The sequence below is a fragment of the Lepidochelys olivacea genome (assembly GCF_965140295.1).
Source record: "Lepidochelys olivacea isolate rLepOli2 genome assembly, chromosome: 6".
Classification (NCBI taxonomy): domain Eukaryota; kingdom Metazoa; phylum Chordata; order Testudines; family Cheloniidae; genus Lepidochelys; species Lepidochelys olivacea.
In genome coordinates, this window is record NC_140416.1 from 18,334,266 (window position 1) to 18,355,538 (window position 21,273).

Consider the following 21,273-nt stretch of genomic DNA (forward strand, 5'->3'; position numbering starts at 1 on the left):
ACAGAACCCCATGCTGCAAGGTTTAAACCAACCTCTAACCATTAGGGATTAAGGAGAGACCTTCCTGGGGGTTTATACTACTTCTGCCTATTGTGGAGTTTCCTGCCCAGTTTACTGCTGATTATTGTCAGAAACAGGATAGTGAACTAGATGGACCACATGTCTGATCCAATATGGTAATTCTTATGCTCCTATGTTGACTGGGATCCCCGCACATATCTACCACACAGTCAAGCATGAACCTGGGACTTTCTTCCCCTGTGGATGCTCAGGGCCAAGTTCAGTGGAATTACATCAGCGGAGAAGTCAATGGATTAGGTCTGTGGAATTATGCCAGCTGCTAATTTGGCCCATAGACACATTGCATCCTGTAAACAAATATCAGTCTACATCCAACAGACTCCCACTGCCTTTTGATCCTGCCAGCCAAATCAGTCTGGCCAGATCAGCTCCCCTACCCCTTGCAGAGCCATCTACCCCCATAGGACAACTCTGACCACAAGGGGTGAGGAAACCTAACACCACTCCAAACAAAAATCCATTCATTCTCTCTGGCTGCAGCTGTAAATGGAGCTGGCTGTCATAGGCACCTATTGTGCAGCGGTGCAAGGAAGACTAGCAGGCATGAAATATTAACAGCAGAAGTGTGTCGGGCACACAGGAGGAGCAGCTGCAGGGATATCACCTTACAGAAATGCCACATCATTCAGAGCCACACTACCCTCCAGGTACACGCGGGGCATGGCATACTGTTGATCAGCCCCAGCAAGCCCTCTGTTCAAGACTTCCTCCAACTCACTACTGTCAAATAGAAGCCCAAGCCATGGATGGCTCCCAAGTCTACTGATCCCCAGAAGGGTTCTGGGGAGTAGGGTTTCCAGAGCTCATCAGTGCCACTCCACATATTGTCCAGGGGCTGAATGGGCTGCTTCAGTAGCACTCCCAGCCCCTGCCAGGCCTAGGGCTGGAGACTCACGCCCTCCCCCCATGTGGTTGTGCTGCCACCAGACCGGCTCAAACAATATCTGTTTGTTTTATAGGGACACTCCCGGCTGAGTTCCTAAGTGCCAAGTTTCAGCCCAAAGTGAATTGTTAGCAAGTGTCCAAAAATATACAGACAGGACGTGAGTAAGAAATAGAAACCGAGCAGGAGGAGAGGGAGATGAAAGCAGCAATAGTTAGTTTACAGACTGAAAAAAGCCCTAAAGTGTCAGACACGATTTCAGCAGATGAAACGTCTAAATCCTCCATCGCCCAGCAAAAAAACCCTCAAAATTCCCACAGTTGTCAATGGAATTTACGGATGCAACAGTTTATCCCAACTGAAGGCATCTGTGAACTGCTTCAGGCCCCCTGGAAAGGGGAGGAGAGTGACTCTAGGGCAGGTGACGCAGCTACTCACCTGTGGGGTTAGACATGGGAATATTTGCAGCTTTATTCCTCTCAGGGCATTAGGGGAGCCTGACAGAGGCTTCTTGACTCAACAGAATGAAGAAGCCAGCAGTTTAACAGGAAAGGGACCCTAAGAAATGGAGAACATCTCCTGAAGTGGGAGGGGTCAGATTCACCAATCTGGATTTGCACCCAGCTGCAGTCCCATTGATATCCATCAGGGCATGTGAATCAGCACTGAACCTGGTCCAGAGAGTCCATCCCCCTTTGGGAGGCAGGCTGGCCAGCAGGCACTTGTAAATGCTTAATGCTAAGCCCCATGCCTTGCATTTACTGCCCCTCCTTGCAGAGGGCATTCTTCTGTTAACCAACAGGTGTAAAGCCCTGGTTTCAGTCTTTGATGGAGTGACTTTATCCCTTTGCAAGCCTGAATATCAGCCAGCAAGTGAGTCCAGCTTTAACATCCACCTTTGGGGAGTGTCAAAAACACCCTTAGCAGCCAATCTCTCAGGTGGAGCTGGTGGAAAAGAATTACAACAGCCTCCCAGTCACACACACAGCTCACTGACCTCAACCCCTTCAATAAATCATCTCATGGGCGGGGAAAGGGGGAGAGAGGGGGGCTGCAGAGGCTGAGAAAGGCTCTTAAAGAGGAACACACCTCAGCATTTCCTGCTGGGTGGTGTGAAGCAAGCCATTAGGGCAGGTCTTCTTTCTCGAAAGATTTTGGCCTAGTTCAGACTGGTACCATAATAACACTAGTGACCACAGTGAAGTACAGCTGTCACTGTGGTCACTAGTGTAGACAGGGCCTTTGCTGGGAAGCAGAACGCTGCAGTGCATTTGCCTGCCAGCTCTATTAAGAGCAGCTTTATGGGTCACTTATGAAATCAGATAACAAATTGGTGTTGAGGGCCAGAGGTATCTTATAAACAAGGGAATCTTGTAAGGGCAAGCTAGAGATTATTGTATTGTGTTAACATGTTAACTTGGCCACCCAGCACGTGTGTTAAATAGTGGTTTTAATTAAATATTTATGCAGGTAAATGATTAGCTTAAAATAACCGTCACTAAGAAGCCAATCACTGACCTGGCTACCATACGTTATAGCTGCGGTAACAGTTATTACTCTCAGTATAAGAAAAGAGCTGTGATCTGTCATGTCACTGTGCAGCGAGTGTGGGCTTTTAAATGACAAGTATTCTCACTGATGTGCAGCCTGCTTGAGAGTAAAGCTGCTGAAGGAAGCAAGGTTTTGCATTTTCTGATTGATGTGCTTAAATAGTGTAGTTTGGGGTATTAAATAACAATGCATCGTGGGTATATTCCACCCCATTTCAAGCGAGGATCTGAGCTCTTGAACATTCCTTTACAAAGGCCCACAGCCCCCACTATTAGGTAGATCAGTAATACTGTACCCTTTTCTTAAAATGGAGGCATAGAGCCTTCAAGCAACTTACCCAATGTTATACAGTGAGTCAATGACAGAGCTGGGAGTCCTGACATTCTGTCTTCCACTCCAGCCACTAGGCCACACCAGCACATACATGCCACTGGCTGCTTCAGAAGTCAAGTGCCTGCTAGCTTGGAGAAGGCAAATGTGCAGTTCTGGCTCCTGGGGGAGGTGTGCGTGTGAGGTAAAGCTCTTCAAATGCGAGCGCTCAGCCAGGAGAAATGGACACGCTACCATTCATAGACACCCTCCACACTTTGCATAGACACAGAGCCCCTCATTCAGTGCCATGTTAGGAGTTTGGCTGGAGTAGAACATTATGTTCCCCTGGAGTTTTTCTTGCTACTCAGGAGGTAGACAGTGCTCTACTCATTAGAATAAGAGTCTCACACGCACAGCCATTCCCTGTTTTGATTGGCTAGGCTTCCCATGCAATATAATTCCCTATTTTGATTGGCCCAGTCTCTGATTTATAATGTAATCACAAGGTGCACCAGAGGGGAAAAAAAGGGGGGGGGGCATAGGATTCTTTTCATCTTGAGACTTCAGGTCAGATGCTGCTCCCATTGAGACTACTTCCACTCCCACTGACTTCTCCGATGAGCCAGCCCTTAGTTCACTCTTTCCAACCTGGCATTATACACTAACTGTACTGGATTCATGGTCCTGCGTCAGGAATGGAGGAGGGAGAAATATTCCCATTTGTGCTATTCGGATCTGAGAGCATTTCACTCTGAAGCCACCAATGCACCTCCTAAGCAAGCATCTGCCCTATCTGGCGCTAAGGGGTCAGGATCCAAAGCCCAGTAAAGTCAAAGGAAAGATTCCCACTGACTTGGATGGGCTTTGAATCAGGGCCTCGCTTTCTCCCAGCCACCTGAGTCAGACTTGCTGCTGAGATTAGAAATGTTTCCAGAATCTCTTGGTCTGTTCCCATGTGTTGTGGATTCTGTGCTAATTATAGGGCAAGGTGGCAGGTTTTACTGACTGCAGAATGGGAGAGCGGAAAACCAAAACTAGCCAACATTTCAAGGCTTTGGGCAAGAGGAAAAAGCTACAGAAGTCTCCGCAAACACGGGCACTGAGCCATTCCCAGGGAGCCTGGGGAATCTGGAGCTGTTTTTCCATATCAATGACTCATATTACAGACCCGCCCTTCTGACACTTTTGATTTGGGTCTTTTTAAAAGATTTTCTATACAATGCCCGTTTATTTACCTGTGCCTGCATTCCCAAAAGGCTCCCCTGATTTTGGGTGTCTCCATTTTGGGGTCCCCATCTTGAGGCACCTAGGGCCTGATTTTCAGAGCACTCACAGCTCCCATTGACTTCAGCTGGAATGTAGGGGCTCAGACTCAAATCAGGCCCCTGGGCTCACAAGGGGGCACCCTAAAGCAGTGAAAATTTAGCCCTTAGTTCTCATTATTATAGAGTAACAGATATTAAGGCAGTCAGGATTTTAGAAGGGATCATTGTGTTCCTCTAGCGGACGTTCTCCATAACACAGGCAGACCATACCACCCAGAGATTCCTGCATCAAGCCCTTATTAGATCCTTAGGAACTGATTAAGGCAGAATCCTGAGGCTCCAAAACCTGCATTCCCAGGGACCCCGGAAGCAGCAGTGAGTCAGAGAAGGCAGTAATGCAGTGCAGGGATGACCGCTGCTATCTGTGGACCGCTTCCTTTGGCAGGAAGACTTAGGAATGGAAGGAAACAAGACCTTATCAGAAGGGCTTGGGGGAAGGGATATGTTTAAATCAGACGCCATATGAAATCGGAGTTGTTCCCTTCCAGTTATTTAAAATCACCTTCGGGCCTTTGCAACTAGAGGGCCTGATTCACCATTGGCCTGCACCGTGTGTAGTCACACCAGTGCACAATGAGTGTAGAATGCCACCAGATCAGAATGGCCGTGCTCCACACCCACTTTGCTCTGGGTTAAGCACCTCCTCAAGGTGCCAGGCAATGGACAGTCAGGCCCTGTGTGGCTACCAGGTTTTCCTCACCCTTAGCATTTCTGCCTGGTGCCTGGAGAGAGAAAGCAAAAAAAGAGTAAGAATAGGAGGGAATTTCAAAAGCCAGGAAAGAAAGTGCCCAGTTCTGAGCCACAACTGTTTACTCATGATAGAAGCACAGATCATGAGCGGCATGGCATCCTTGGCAAGGTATGTGATCAGCAGAGACACGACAAGCTGAAACCTGTTGTGTTTTTCCTTAACTTGGATTTGACAGGGCTGTCAATACAGAAGCACAAGGTAAATTCACATGATATAAATCAGCTCAGAGACTGGAGAGTCTGCCCTCTGCTAATTCTCCCTTCAGACGGACACTGAAGTCAACCTCCAAACTTCTCCCAAGAGCTTTTAGATTCTGCACTTTCCCCAGATATTTATAGATCAGCGATGCTGACGGGAACGTGCACGCAGCCAGTTCTCTCATGTTCTTGAGGACAGATTCATCTTCTAGCAGGAATATTCTTTTGGTAGCAGCAGTAGTATACATGATGCTATTATTTGGGTCTCTTCACTAGCATTGGGCCCAATCCTGTGAGCTGCTGAGGGCCCTCAACTCCCACTGACCCCACTGGACATTAAGAGCTTCCAGCGCTCTGCAGGAATGGACTCTTGAGCTATATCTGTCTAGATTAAATGTGGCTTGCAGGTTGACAAGGGAGGGGAAATAGCCCCCATTTCATGAGCTCCTTCCAAGCGGTTTGTGAATTTTGTATAAAGATTCTGCAAATACCAGCATGTTCTCAGCGGTGGTGCTTTGTGGTATCAGTTTTATGTTTTGAATGCAGCTTGCAAGATCAGGCTTTAGTCTCTAACCCAGGGGTGGGCAAACTTTTTGGCCCGAGGGCAACATCGGGGTTGCAAAAGTATATGGAGGGCCATATAGGGAAGGCTGTACCTCCCCAAACTCCCTGGCCTCTGCCCCCTATCTGCCCTCTCCCACTTCCCGCCCTCTGACTGTCCCCTTCAGAATTCCTGACCCATCCAACCCCCCTGCTCTTTGTCCCCTGACCGCCCCCCCGGGACCCCACCCTCTATCCAACCCCCTCTGCTCCCTGTCGCCTGACTGCCCCAACCCCTATCCACACCCCTGACAGTCCCCCTGGGACTCCCACGCCCTATCAAACCCCCTCTGTTCCCCATCCCCTGATCCCCTCCGAGAACCTCCGACCCATCCAACCGCCTCCTGCTCCCTGTCACCTGACTGCTGCCCCAGTATCCCCCACTCCCCGTCCCCTTACCATGCCGGAGCCAGCCACGCCGTCACACTGCCTGGGAAGAGCAGCGGGCCTGAGCGCTGGTGGCGTGGTGCAGCACGCTCAGGCTGCGGGGGGTGGGGGTGGGGGGGGACAGCGGTGGAGGGGCTGCGGGCTAGCCTCCCTGGCTGGGAGCTCAGGGGCCAGGCAGGGTGGTCCCGTGGGCCAGATGTGGCCTGAGAGTCATAGTTTGCCCACCTCTGCTCTAACCCCTTCTGTTGATCCACAGTAAGGAGGGCAGCCGCAGAGGCAGTCCCTGTCTGAGCTCTAATCCAATCTGGCAGTGACCTTGCAGTCCTCCCTCCAAGGGAGCAATCCATGCCAAGCCCAGTCTCAGGAGAAACACATGGGTGGTTTACTTTCAATGCTGGGAAGTTCACCCCACCTAAGCCTTTTCTCAGGAAACCTTTTTTTATTTTAGTACAAATCCTGAGTTTATTATTGTTTCTGAGGAGCTTAGATAACAGAGTATTGGGTTCTTTGGAGAATTCTTCCACTCTGGTAGCATAACGATATGGGTTAACTGTGGAAGAGACATTTTTGTGGCTGCTGATTTACCCCACCATGTGCAGTAAAGGGGAAACCAGCCTTAGTTTCTGATCCAACTCACACTCTGCAGTCAGTGGGAAGATCTGATGCTCTGCAATATACCTATGACATGGGTAGGTACGTAGGGCAGGGGAGATATGACACAGAGAGGGCTGAAGAGGCTCCCGTTGGAGGTGTCAGTGCTGAGTACTGCTGGGCAGCAGAGCCCAGGGGAGTGAGTGTGATGGGGTGGGACAAGGAGCTGCTCCAGTCCTGTGAGGGTGGACTGATCCCTGGAGGAGGGGGGAAGAGGTTTAACATGGGACAAACCTGGACCATCACAGAGTCTTGATCCTCTACTGTTCCCCCCCCCCCCAAATACAGCCTACTATCCTGCCCCTGGTTCTGAACTGCAAGGAACAGCCCCAGGAGGTAACTGGGTGGGGTTCTGAGGATTGTCAGCATGAAAGGAACGGTCAGCATGAAAGGAACGCTTCCTGCGTTCAAACTAGACACCCAGAGACGTCTCCTCCTCAGCCTTAGGGTTCTTTCAGACACACCTGTCCCATTCTGACTACCTGCCCAGTTAGCTTTGGCTAAATCCAGAGCCAGTGGTTGCCAGCGACTACGGTCACCTCCCCACCAGCTTGGATTATTTTTAGCTGTGTGTATCTTCTGTAGAATCTCTGATATGTGAAATATTTAATTTGGAGAACAGGGAGTGTTTGTTTCAGATTCCTAGCAGGACTCACTCACTCCTCTAGTCACCACAGCATGCCCCAGTGCCACACACACAGGCTGCCTGCACTCTCACACTCACCTGGGTGTGTTCTCACACAAGCAATAGGCCAAGATCTTCCAAAAACAACTAACAATTGTGAGTGCCTCAGTCTTCAGGTATCCAGTTATAGACTCCTCGCATCGGCCTGATTTTCACAGGCTGGGAATGCGGCACTTTGGGAAAATCTGGACCCTTTAAGGCACACAATTGAGGCACACCAAATCACTAGCTCCTTAAAACAGGCTGGCCAGTCTTCCCCTCATTTGAGAGCAGGAGCCATCAGCACCAGTTTTAAAAAAATATCCATCCAAAACAAGCACCAACCCCCCAGATTTGCTCATGTGAAACAAACAAAACGTGGGGGGGCACATTTCGGAAAACAATTTTTGAAAAACTTGACCCTAATGTTACAGAGAGGATTAACAAGTGCTGGTCTCCCTTGCAACAGTTAACTTCCCTTCCAACTAAAACAATACAGACCTTTGAGCGTGAACCATTTTCTTTTTCTAAATTTGTTTCTGTTTAGAGACAGATGGATTTTTTTTGTGGTAGGCGACAGAGCCCTTCGCTTCTAGTTCACATGTTCAAATCCAGTTTAGGTTGGTAGTGGTGGAAATTCATTGCCATCAAATAGCTGTTAGGCAGCCTGTGTGAAATAAACCAGTGATCTCAGACCAGTACCTAGTGGATTGGTGTCAATGACAAAGAAACCACACTGCAGTTGGCCCTAGCAGGCACCCTCACTGGCAAACCCAGCAGAGCCACGATGGGGAAACAACTGAGGATGGTTCTATCACGAAGGCATTAGATGGAGGCTCAGGAGAGCTGGGTTAAATTCCTGGCTCTGCAACGAACTCCCTATGTGATTTGACAAGTTATTCAATGCCTCACCCCCCACCTGTAAAACAAGGCTAATACTTCCCGCCCAGGAGTGCTGTGAGGATGAACACATTAATGTTTTCCAGGAGCCTAGTAACAGCGGGGTGGGGGCCGGGGGGGACATAACAGGCCATGGAAGACAGGACGACACTCTCACCTCTGGAGGTGGGCAGCCCAGGCTGTGGTAATGTGTGCTGGCAGAGCAGCGTAGGGCATCTGGTACAGCTGCTGGCTGTGCTATACCTGTTCTCATGGGCACAGGCAGACTTAGGCACCTTTCCCCAACACTATACACTTCCAAAACTGTCCAACAACATGAACAGATGGAGCTTTGTTATCCTGGGCACTTTAAGAGATAACGTCATGTGATCAACAGCTAATGTTTCTAACTGGAGCCTGGTGTTATTTGCTCAGGCTTTCCCTAATCTAGCATTCTTGTGTGACCCTTTCTGTCGGCACTGACCGCAAGTGTGGCCGCCAAAGGCAGAGTAAGGTCAGATCTGCCTCCTGCGTGGGTCCCCCCCCACAAGGGCAGTGTTTCTGTCACAAACATCTCATCATCGCCAACCCCTTTCCACTAACAACATTTGGTCCTTGTGCAGGGTCTTCTCTCTCAGGATCAGGATGCATTTCCTATGCATTCATTAATTATGCCTGACAGCATCCATGGGAGGTGCCAGCCCTGCTCAGACCGCTCTCTTGCTTGTGCCGTTGTCTCCTTCATCCGCTTTGAAGGAAGAGAGGGACGGAACCTGGCATTGACAGCAACACGAGAGCTGGCCCATGTCATGCCAGGCTCCCTTCGCTCCTGCTGACACCCACAGGTTCCATGTCAGCTGGAGTGATCACATGGCCGTGGCTAATGTGCTAAAGCTATTAGCTAAATGTGCTAAAGCTAAAGCCCTGACTAGGATTCCATTCAGATTCCATTACATTTCAGTCCTACCGTTTGGTGAGACTTTAGAAAATGCATCATCTCCTAGGGACAATTCAACATCTCCTGGGCCAGAAAATACACAAAGAAGGGCATCAGATAGACACAGTTGCCTAATTAACCCCTTTTTGTGTTTGCTCCAGTTAACCCAGTCCATGCTGAATATGATATGCCAGCTCCACTTAGGAAAACATGATCCGCCCTAGGGGCCAATCCATCAGATAAGCACCGTCATGCCAGTCACACAGACAGACATTCCAGTGACAAGGCTGATGAAGACAAGGACATGGTCTGTTGGTGGCGAAAGGGTTAAACCCCAATGTGAAGCTCTCAGCATTACTCCTTAGCTAGCTCACGTTTTGTTCCTCTACATTTTAGAGATAGGACTGAAGCAAAACTCCGAGTGGCAATCAACCCTGTACATTAGGGCAGCGTGGACTAGTGGATAGGGCACTGAACTGGGACCCAGGAGACCTCAGCTTTGCTGCTGACCTGCTGGGTGTTCTGGGAGAAGTCACTTCACCCATCTGCCTTGTCTATTTAGGTTGTAAACTCTTTGGGGCGGAGACTGTGTGTGTGTACAGAGACTAGCCCAAAGGGACCCTAATCTCTGTGGGTCCCTCTGAACACAACTGTAATCCAAATAATGAATAGGAATTAAGGTATTTATTCAAATGTTGCAGCTTTGGCCAATCTATAGCAGATCTGTAGGTTTTGTAGCCATTTTTAAACCAATGGATTGACTTCCTGCCAACCCATTTCTGCTGTAGGACTACACAGGAGGTGGGATTAGCATGTTTGGCTGGAGTGGCTTCATCTCATGCTCCAGTAACATGGCTATATATTCAGTTCAATTTCATTTGACTGTTTGCTCTGCTTATGATGAGCCTTATTTTAGGGAGGCCATCCCATCTGAGCTATTTGGGATATTCCTATTTAGGGAGATACTACCCTAGATAGCAATACTATGCCAGGCAGTATGGCCTCTAGAGGCTAGAGCACTGGACTGAAACTCAGGAAACCTTCATTCTGCTCCCAGCTCTGTCACTGGCCTGTGTGTGATCCTGGACAAATGACTCTCCATGCCTCTGTTTCCCCATCTGTCAAATGGGGATGGATGATACTGACGAGTGCCATGCGGAGGACAGAACTCCATTTCATGAAGGCGTCTGACATTTCGAAATTTGGCTTCCTTGCAAATTGGAATGAAAAACCAAAAATTTCAAAAATTTTCCAGGAAAGAAAATTCCAAACAAAATGTATTATGGGTTGACCAAAGTCTTTTGTTTCGAAAAGACTGAAATGTGTTGTTTAAGTTTTGACTTTTTTTAGAAAGTAACTTCAAAACGAAAAATCATTTCATTCCAAAAACGTTGAAACGGGGGGTTTCCAATACTGTCAGAACTTTTTATTCCAGTTTTCTTCAGAAAGGAAATTCTGGCTAAATCAACCCAATTTCATGAAGCATTTCGATTGCGTTGGAACTGAATATTTTGATGGAATATGCTTCTGTAGAAGTTTCTCCGTCCAGCTTTAACATGTACCCCCTTTACAAAGCACTTTGAGATGAAACACGCTATATAAGAACGAGGTGTTATTACTATTCCTAACACTACACCAGCATTGCTCAGCCTTTCCTCGTTGGCAAGCCTTTATTCAAAGTCAAAATTTTTCATGATCCTCTCACATTTATTATAAAAGTAAGAGTAAAAAAGTATTAATATTCAGTGCCTCACAACCCCCATGATTGCCTTTTGTGGCCCCCCCTTGGCAGTCAAAATCCATGGGCTTTGACAAACACTGCACTACACCATCAGATAAATCAACCTGGGATAGTTCTGAGACTGGTCACCAGAACAGAATAATAGAATCACAGAAATGTAGGGCTGGAAGGGACCTCAAGAGATCATCTAATTCAGCAGTTCTCAAACTGTGGGTCGGGACCCCAAAGTGGGTCTCGACCCCGTTTTAATGGGGTCGTCAGAGCTGGCATTAGACTTGCTGGGTCCTAGCACCCAAGCCCAAGCCCCACCACCTGGGTCCAAAGCCTGAGGGCTTCAGCCTTGGGTGGTGGGGCTCAGGTTACAGGCCCCCAACCTGGGGCTGAAGCCCTTGGGCTTTGGTCCCCGCACCCGGGGCAGCAGGGCTCAGGTTTTGTCCCCACTCCTGGGGTTGTGTAGTAATTTTTGTTGTCAGAAGTGGGTCATGGTGCAATGAAACTAATCCATCACCCACTCCTGAGTTAGGATTCAATATACCTAGACCATCTAAGACAGGCATTTGTCTAACCTGTTCTTAAAAACCTTCAAAGACAGTAATTGTGCAACCTCCGTACGAACCAGTTCCAGTGCTTAACTATTTGTATAGTTAGAATTTTTTTCCTAATACCTAACTTAACTCTCCACAGTGGCAAACTAAGCCAGGAGACACAGAACAATTGATCTCTCTCTCCTCTGTATGACAACCTTTTACATATTTGAAGTTATGCCCCCCCCCTCAGTCTTCTTGTCTCAAGACTAAACCTGCCCAATTCTTTCAACCTTTCCTGACAGCCATGTTTTCTAAATCTTCTATCATTTTTGTTCTCTTCTGGACTCTCTCCAATTTGTTCACATCTTTTTTAAAGCATGGTGCCCAAAACTGGACACGGTACTCCAGCTGAGACCTCACCAGTGCTGAGCAGAGCAGGACACCTCCCGTGTCTTACATATGACACTCCCGCTAATGCATCCCAGAATGACAGTTGCCTTTTAAGCAACAGCATCACACTGTCAACTCAGTGATCCACTATAACTGCCAGATCCTGCAGTACTGCTGCCTAGCCACTTATTCCTTATTTTGTTTTTTGCATTTGATTTTGTCTAAGTGTAGTACTTTGCACTTGTCTTTATTGAATTTCATCTTGTTGATGTCAGACCAATTCTCCAGTATATCACGATTATTCTGAATTACAATCCTGTCCTTCAAAGTGCTTGCAATCCCTTCCAGCTTGGTGGCATCTGCAAATTTTATAAGCGTACTCTCCCCAGCCCCATCCTCCAAATTATTAATGAAAATATTGACTAGTACTGATCCCAAGACAGACCCCTGTGGGACCCCACTGGATATATCCTCCTAGTTTGACAGCAAACCATTGATAACTACTTTTTGAGTGCAGTTTTGCAACCAGTTGTACACCCATCTAATAGTAATTTCATCCAGTCCTCATTTCCCTAGTTTGCTTAAAGAATATAATGTGTCAAAAGCCTTACTAAAGTCCAGATATATCACATCTACTGCTACTTTAAATACTGATTTAAACAAAGGCAAGTTTCCTACTGAGGGGGATGAGAAAAGAAACAAATAGTGGCAGAGACAAAGCGATCCCGATACACAGTGTTCTAATAATCATATTGCTAAATCTGCCTCGTTTATTTTTAAAATGTACACTTAGTGCCCCATGAAATACAAAGCAAACAACCACGCCCATCAGGAAGATAAAGAGATTTCAGGAACTCTTTCATCAGGAATGCATGAGTAAGAAACCAAGTGAAAGCAAGCGGAACCCAGAGTGAGCGCTGGAGGCTGCGGCGATGCCCCACGGAGAGGAAAGAACCCGGGATGGTGGGGTTGATCACAGGCCTCAGCGCTCACACATTTTCTTTGGTCCATGTCTATATTCAAAGTTGAAACAGTTTAACTGTCAATCTATTTAAAACCCACTTAAACTTGGTTTATCGCAATTTAGCTTAATAATAATACCACCACCCCCCTAACTCTTGTGTAGTGCTTTTCAGCTACAGATCTGTCGATAAGGAATTGAGTTTAACTGATATAAGCCAGGTTTAAAATCAAATTCAGAGCGTTCACAAAAGAAGATTTTGCACAGATTTAACTAAATCAGTTAGACATCACACCCTCAGTTACATATAGACAAGACCTATTGGTGAGAAGTATTAGCTGCATAATCACATGAGACTTTATCATAGTGAAATAGTTCAGGGTGGAAGGGGGAAAATCAGGCAAGGGTTAAATACTACTAACAAATAGTAATAATAATGCTGACTAAATGAGAGGGATGGAAGTACTGAAACACGTGCCTGCTAGCTCCCTGGGCTCCTTGCGTGTTTCCTGTTTTGTGTTTTCTTTTGATACTGTAAGCTCATTGGGGCGAGGGCTCTCTCTCAATCTACCTAGCACTGGGGCTATTGACAGCTACCACAATATAACTGATGATAACAGATAGATTCATAGATTCCAAGGCCAGAAGGGACCACTTTGATTGTTATACCAATAAAATAAAACCCAGCAGGATCTTATTAAAGGAGAAAAAGGCAAAATGCCACATTTATTGTGAATACAGAAAGAATCATAGTAAGCAGTTAGTTATAGCTATAACATTCCATTCAATCTCATATTTATTCTCACACACAGGTTCTGCAAGGTTGTTATCATAGTTACCAGCCTTAGATTGTTATCAAAGTTACCAGCCTTGCTCATGCCAAGCCACTGGCCAGGTGGTCTGGACACAAGAAGGGAGCAGGGCCTTGTCAGATGCTCATCTGATGCTCCTGGAAGTTGGTTTGCAGAATCAGACCCCAAAGTTCTCACTTTCTAGAGTCCACTTTTATAGGAATTTCTTCCTATGCCAGTCTATGGGAATTGCTTCATCATGCTGTTGCTGGATCAATCAGCAGATGGCACATTCCCGACGGCTCCGTGCTGCCAGATGTTATCTTGTTCTTTGGTTCTCCCATTCTTGGGACTGTTGGGTGGATTCCAGTCTGCCCTCCGGTTATTTCCACTTGACGCCTTCTTCAGCCGATGGACACTGGATTCTTAGGCTGGCACCTCCCTGATCATTCAGTTATTATCCACACCAAGCATCCATCCACACACATCCTCTATCTTTAATCACAATTGTTAACAAAGCAAGATGAATACAACAAAAGGGCGGGGAGTCTCTGGGTGCTGTTTCTGTTGTTACAGAGTAGTGCTTTGAGTCTCTCTCTGCGTGAGTAGTTGTTGTTACAAAGAATTGCTTTAAGAACAGACTCTGTCTTAGAATGTACTAACACAATTAGCAGCTTGCAAGTTTCATACATAGAGGGAGAGAAACAGTACCAAAAATCAAGAGACCTCTTAATTAGTAATACCCTGGAATTTAAACTGTGGGGAATCAAACTCATTTGTGATTTTAATACAGAACTTCTTTAATATGATCCAACATGATCATCTAGTTTGCCCCCCCGTATAACACAGGTCTTCCCCAAAATGATTCCTAGAGTGTATCTTTTAGAAAAACATCCAATCTTGATTTAACAATTGTCAGCGATGGAGAAATCACCATGACCCTTAATAAATTGTTCCAATGGTTAATTACTCTCACGGTTGAAAATTTTACATCGTATATCTAGTCTGAATTTGTCTAGCTTCAACTTCTAGCCTTTGAATTGCCTCTGCCTGCTAGACTGAAGAACCTGTTATTAAATATTTGTTCCCCATATAGATACTTATAGACTGTAATCAAGCCACCCCTTCATCTTCTTTGTTAAGCTAAATAGATTGAACTCCTTGAGTCTATCACTAAGGCATGTTCTCTAATCCTCTAATCATTCTTGTGGCTCTTTTCTGAACTGTCTCCAATTTATCCAACCTTCTTTATTTGTGGGCACTAGAGCTGGAGATAGTATTCCAGCAGCTCTCACACCAGTGCCAAATACAGAGGGAACATAACCTCTCTGCTCCTACTCGAGATTCTCCTGTTTATGCATTTTAGGATCGCATTAGCACTTTTGGCCCCAGATATACTTTGGGAGCTCATACTCAGTTGATTATGCTCCCCACATAGATACAGGGAATCATTCAACAACTAGTGAAGTCACTTCCGGGATGGAATGTAGCTCTATGATCTGTATTAATTAACCTAATATAACACCAGCCCTTCTATCGATCTGCAGGGACTGACCCTTGGACCTTGGATCTAAAAAGCAGGAGCCCCTACTGCTCGAATTACAGGAGCTTGAGCAGATTCTGAGAGGTGGTAGCACTCTCATTAGCCACTAGAGGGAGACAAAGCACCACTCCATAGTAGTGTGGCCTACACCCACAAATACCTGAGCGTGGCTAGGTACCTGGTATGCTGTGACTGCTGCTTAGTACACTAGTCAGTAATCTCACTGTCACCGCATGCTCCCCATGTCTACTTGCTGAATCCACCTGTTGCCTCGCTTCACACAGTTAGACCGTAAGCTCTTTCAAGCAGAGCTCAACTTCTCTGTGTGTGTGTGTGTATACATACAGTACCTAGCACAATGGGGCCCTGATTCCTGATGGGCAGCCTTCCACCGACTTCAGTGAGTTCTGGATCAGGCCCTTAGCATGTGCCACTCATTCTACTGTAACTGGACTCTTACTGAAGTGGCTGTCGCAGCACGATGACTCACCTTTAAGTCAGTGGCAGCTTTCTACTCTAGATAAATGTGGGGAATTTACATGCGACACTCCCACCGAAATGCCGGCAATGCCCGTGTATGTGAATCGCACACTTGGCCAGATGAGACTTTATGAAGCCTTCATGTGCACATGGAGCTTACCGCAAATTAGGGTTGCCAATTTTAGTTGGATGTAGTCCTGAAGGTTTCATCACACGACATAATCTTTAATGAAAGATGAATCTTTAATTCCTGGGGACTCCAGGCCAATCCTGGAGACTTGGCAACCCTAGCAGCACTAGGAGAGGGACTGTATCTATGTGGATGGTGTATCACATTTCAAACAGCAAGTTTTAATAGGTGACAGATGGCTCTGACTTCCTTTGAGGCTCTTGCTAGACCAGAGGGGGGCAAACTACGGTCCGCGGGCCACATCCGGCCCGCGGAACCGTCCTTCCCGGCCCCTGAGCTCCTGGCCCGGGAGGCTCACCTCCAGCCCCTCCCTGGCTGTTCCCCCTCCCATGCAGCCACGCCAGCAGCAGGGCTGCGAGCTCCTGCTGCTCTGAGCAGCATGGTAAGGGGGTGGCGGCAGCGCCCTCACGCTGCAGTGGAGGGGTTGGGTAGGGGGTCCCGGGGGGGGGGGCAGTCAGGGGACAGGGAGTGGTTAGGGACAGGGGGTCCTGGGGGGCAGTCAGGGGTCGGGGGTGTGGATAGGTCGGGGCAGTCAGAGGACGAGGGGGTTGGATAGGGGGTGGGATCCTGGGGGGGCGGTTTGGGGGAGGGTCCCAGGAGGGAGCAGTCAGGAGACAAGGAGCAAAGGGGGTTGGATGGGCCAGGGGTTCTGAGGGGGACAGTCAGGGGGCAGGAAGTGGGAGGGGGCAAATATGGGGCAGGGGCCAGGCTGTTTGGGGAGGCACAGCCTTCCCTACTGGACCCTCCATACAGTTTTGCATCCCGATGTGGCCCTCGGGCCAAAATGTTTGCCCAGCCCTGTGCTAGACCATTATGCAGGATACATTTTTTGGCTGTTCTCCTGGGTGCAATGGCTTATTCCCCTGGTGCTCCATTGTTATCAAGGTCACTTCATTTTATGGCTTATACAGACTCAGTAGGACTCCACGCAGCTTCTCTATGGGAGCTTGTATAAAGCTCTGTCATCCCTCCACAATAATGGATTTGCTGATGGGGCAGCATGCAGGGGCTGCTATCTCAGAAACCAGATGGGGTTTGATTGAACCTAGCCCTATAACGGGAGGAGAAAGGGAGGTAGATCTCACAGCATGACGCTTTCTGACAGAGTGTGTGAAGCAACACAAGTGCTACGGTTTTTTAAGATGGCCGCTCCATCAGTCACCTCCCCAGTTAGAGCTTTCTGTTCTGGGATGCTGGAGGTAAACTGCCAACTCCCTGGGCCAAATCCTGCTCTCATTTATGCCCATGCAACACTTTGGACTTCAGAGAGATTGCAACCATAGTGCAGTGGTTTAAGGGGAGGTATGAACAGCACATAAAACAGCCCTAAAGTGAACAGAGTACAACTGGGGTTTATAGAGCACAGTCCATTCTCCAGCAATCCTAAAGTGCTGCACAAAGAGATCCATCAGCAGTGTGGGGATTATAAAGAGAAAGCAGCAATTTTGAGCTCAGCAGCAATTCACACACAAAGCCTCAGGCACTGGAACTGGCTTTAAAAGGCTTTACCTTCTACCTGGGCAGAGATGAACAGAGGGAACCTTGGGTTAATCTGTCACCTAAATGACGTGCCTCTAACACTGCAGCAGCCTTTAATGATCCTGCGGTAATGCCAGCGTCAAGTCATAAAACGACAACATAGGACAAACTGAAAGCATTCGGTTAGGAATGGGCCCACAACCTGCTGTGGAACTTGAATCCAGGACTTTTGTCTGCCTGTGTGCACACATTAGGTGTTTCATATAGGGAGATATAGCAATGCAAACAGATGTGCTTCCATGACCTCTCCCTGCTGCACATTAGGTGCAACTAAATACGATTATTTGCACACACTATTGACTGTGGACACAGAATCAAAAGCTGGAGCCCTGGATGCCGAATGAAGTCCGATTATGAAGTGTGGTGCACACCCAGGCAAATATTTCATCAGGTCAAACAAGTAGAATGTGCTAATCACAACTCCTTTGTTTCTGTTACAGTTTAATGTCTTGACAGCAACATGAGTCTCAAAGGATCTACCAGCAGCCAGCCTGGCTCTGCAAAGTAAGAACCTGAATGACAAAGTTTGACTGAATGGCTCATCCCCAAGAACTGCAATAGATTACTACCTTCCACCACAAACACATTTCCTTCCACTCCGGGTTCTCCCGTAAGGGCGAGACTCTGCTTTCTCCTGCTCACTTACTTGGGTCTCCTCAGTTGGGGCCAGGGAAGATTCCACCTTGCCATGTCCCAATGCAGTCTAACCGAACATGCTCACGCGTGCCATCATGTATCAAGGCTTTGCCACAAAGTGCCATGTGGTTTGATTGACACTCTAGAGGGAAAAGAAACCTATGTCTGGTTGCCCTGTTTCTGTAGTTCTAGGGTTCATTCAGGTGCCCACAATTTCTATGGGGCAGATTCAAATTATACTTGGCCTGGATACACAAAATCACTCCCTTCTCTCCCTGAAAGCTTCAGCCAACCCTGGACAGCAGGGTGCACATGGCAGTACACGACACAACTCTGAGCTGCTGCCTGCCCCAGGAGGGGGAAACCAGGACACAGCTCACTATCCTGACTGGCCCCATTGCTATAGCACCCCCTGGCATCAGGACATGGCATTGCAGGGTACTTTGCTGCTTATGCCCCCTGTTGACCACCTGTGCTGGCCTCACGATGGCCTGTTGCTGTTTGGATTTTCTGTGGCCGTCACCCCCTCAAATTCAGCCCCCTTCCGGGGTAACAGAAATCCAGCTGTAAGTCCAAATAAATACCCAAACTAATAGTTCTTCTGCCCCTCTCAAGCAACCCTGAAGTTCTCTACTCCCCACCCCCACACCTGGCCCTGGCAGAGTTTCTCCTATGCTGCTTCCTCCCCACCACAGGTCTCCTCCACTGCCTCCCCTCCCCAGGAACCCCAGCAGCTTCCCTCAGGGATCTCCCTGCTCCTCACAGGCCCTACCTCAGGGTCCCCCACAGGAACCTGACCTGCTCCCTGAGTTGTATCCTCCAGCCTGACTTCCCCAGGCTCCTCTGAGAAAGGGGACTCTCCTGGCTCCTCTCTGAACTGAGTTCACGGCTCTGTTTACACAGTCCTCTCTCTGATCTCTCACAGCTGGGATCAGGCATTATAATTAAGTTTCCATCACATTCAGCTGGGGGATAGCTGTCTGGTCACAGGCAAGGCTGAGCCTTGCTTGCCTTAAAGGGCCAGCCAGCCTGTGACAAGGCCCTACAGACTAGAAGGGACCAGCAGATTCTGGGAGAACAAAGAAAGAAAAATGGGTGATGTTCAGTGATGGAAGATCCATACATCTGTTGTCTGAGGCAGAGAGTCCTCTGCCCTTTCTAGGTCTGACCTGCCTGAAGGGAAAGCCAGTGGGCTATGCCTTGGAGTGAGCGAAACCTCAAACAGGAGTAGGTCAGATCCCCTCCCCTCACCAAAAGTAGAGCTCTCCAGCAGACTATTCCAGCTTCCTGCCAGGCTCCCCAGCTTGTTGCAGTCGGAGGTGTCACTGGAGAATTGGTGTCAGTGACTGATACTCCTCCAGCTCACCAGGCAGGGTGCTGATAACTACCTCACTTCCACACTAAGGCAAGCTGGTGTGAAAAACCCATTGCCCTTTGCCATTAAGGTGGTTTGAAAAGCCCACTGCCATTTGCCATTCAAGCACTAGACCAGATTAATTGGTTACTATCTGTGTTGCTCAACTGAATCACATAATGAAGCCAGTAAAAAAAAAAAAACACAACAAAAAACTTTCTGAGATTTGTTGTTTATTTGCTCCTTTTCTTTCCTTTTGCAGCAGCAGTCTGGGCAAAGCAGATGGTGCTTCGAGAATGAGTGCAAAAGATTTATATGGTAAGTCACCACCACGGATACACTAGGCTGCTGCTGAGATTTGTGTGAGTAAAGACTGCCAGGTTCAAACTGGTAGCGGGGAAAGCCGAAGGCATCTTTATTGCATGGCTTCCTGTTTGTATCTCATGGTGGGACAGGGTGGGGCAGTTGTGAGATGAACTGACATGGACACGTCACAATTCACCTTTAGGGGGCTTCTCACTTTCTAATGAAGCATCCAGTAGAAGAGGCTATTGCAGACAGGACGTCAGACTAGACAAGCCACGGGTCTGTTCCAATACTGTTTCCTATATTTCTCCCTGCTGAGGTGCTATGTGGCAGCAGACAGGCAAACGACATCTGTTTTCCTATACACCATGCTTACAGCAGGTTTTCATGACATGGTAACAGAAAGGCACATGTCCTCTCTGCACTAGTGGTCATGCCATTGCAATCACTTAGTGCAGCCACCTGATAGGGGCTACCACTCTTGTATTAATTTTGCTAGTGTTACAAACCTGTACAAAACAGACACACGTCCACAGGAATCCCTAACGTTCTCTGGTTGATTTAGCCAGACAACCAGGTTCTCAAAAGTGTGAAGCTAAAAAAGACTGTTGTGAGCAGGTTAATGATTATACTCATTAATTATTCCATATACCATGAAAAGTCAATGTCCTCTGAAGCTTTCAAAGAAGAGAGAGTTTACAAGAAATCATTTTCTAGATGGCAAGAAGAGCTTCAGATGAACATGTGGGGCCAGATCCTCAGCTGGTGTAAATTGATGTAGCCACATTGAGGTCAATGGACTTGCATACAAAAGCATCGTATCAGAGATAGATATTAATAATCATCAACATAACTGATGGATCTCAGCTGATTTACACTAGCTGAGAATCTGGTCCACACTATGTAGTGATGGCCTGAACAAGCAAGGGGAGGGGGTGAGAAGAGAAGTCTTCTCCACCACCCAGTTCAGCTAGGAAGATAAAAGATCCTTAGTTTGGTGTACTCTAGTTGTGCTCTGGAAAGCCTTCTGTGTGTAGAATTCTCATTGACTTCATTAGCAGGATCCGGCCACAGATACATAATGTTAGTTTTGTGAGTGCAATGTGATGGGTGCAGATATAAAGCCAGAACTGAACAGAACAGGGCTTTTCTGAATTTGCTTTCCAGCTGCAAAATTACTACACAACCTTGTGGAATGCTGGCAATTCGTCTGGGTTTTTGTAGACTATCAAAGCATTCCAGCAGCAATTCAATGAGTTGTTCAGACTTGATTACAAACTTGCCTTTGCCTCTTGGTTGCCTGAGATATTTTCACTGTATCATAGAATCATAGAACTGGAAGGGACCTCAAGAGGTCATCTAGTCCAGTCCCTTGCACTCATGGCAGGACTTATCTAGACCATCCCTGACAGGTATTTGTCTAACCCGCTCTTAAAAATCCCCAATGATGGAGATTCCACAACCTCCCGAGGCAATTTATTCCAGTGCTTAACCACTCTGACAGGTAGGAAGTTTTTCCTAATGTCCAACCTAAACCTCCCTTGCTGCAATTTAAGCCCATTGCTTCTTGTCCTATCCTCAGAGGTTAAGAAGAACA

General features: G+C 47.4%; 1 protein-coding gene across 4 annotated transcripts in view; it reads left to right on the plus strand.

Moving 5' to 3' along the window:
• Positions 1 to 21,273, plus strand: part of EPS8L2 (EPS8 signaling adaptor L2) — a 110,516-nt gene that overhangs the window by 13,539 nt on the left and 75,704 nt on the right. For 2 of the 4 annotated variants that reach the window (XM_084632324.1, XM_084632325.1), the window contains exons 2-3: positions 17,821 to 17,884; positions 19,636 to 19,688. In XM_084632324.1, coding sequence (XP_084488450.1) covers positions 17,841 to 17,884; positions 19,636 to 19,688 — 97 coding nt within the window. In that variant the 5' untranslated portion in view covers positions 17,821 to 17,840. Of the gene's footprint in view, positions 1 to 17,820; positions 17,885 to 19,632; positions 19,689 to 21,273 lie in introns of all 4 variants that reach the window. The other 2 variants (XM_084632322.1, XM_084632323.1) reach the window with 1 other exon arrangement.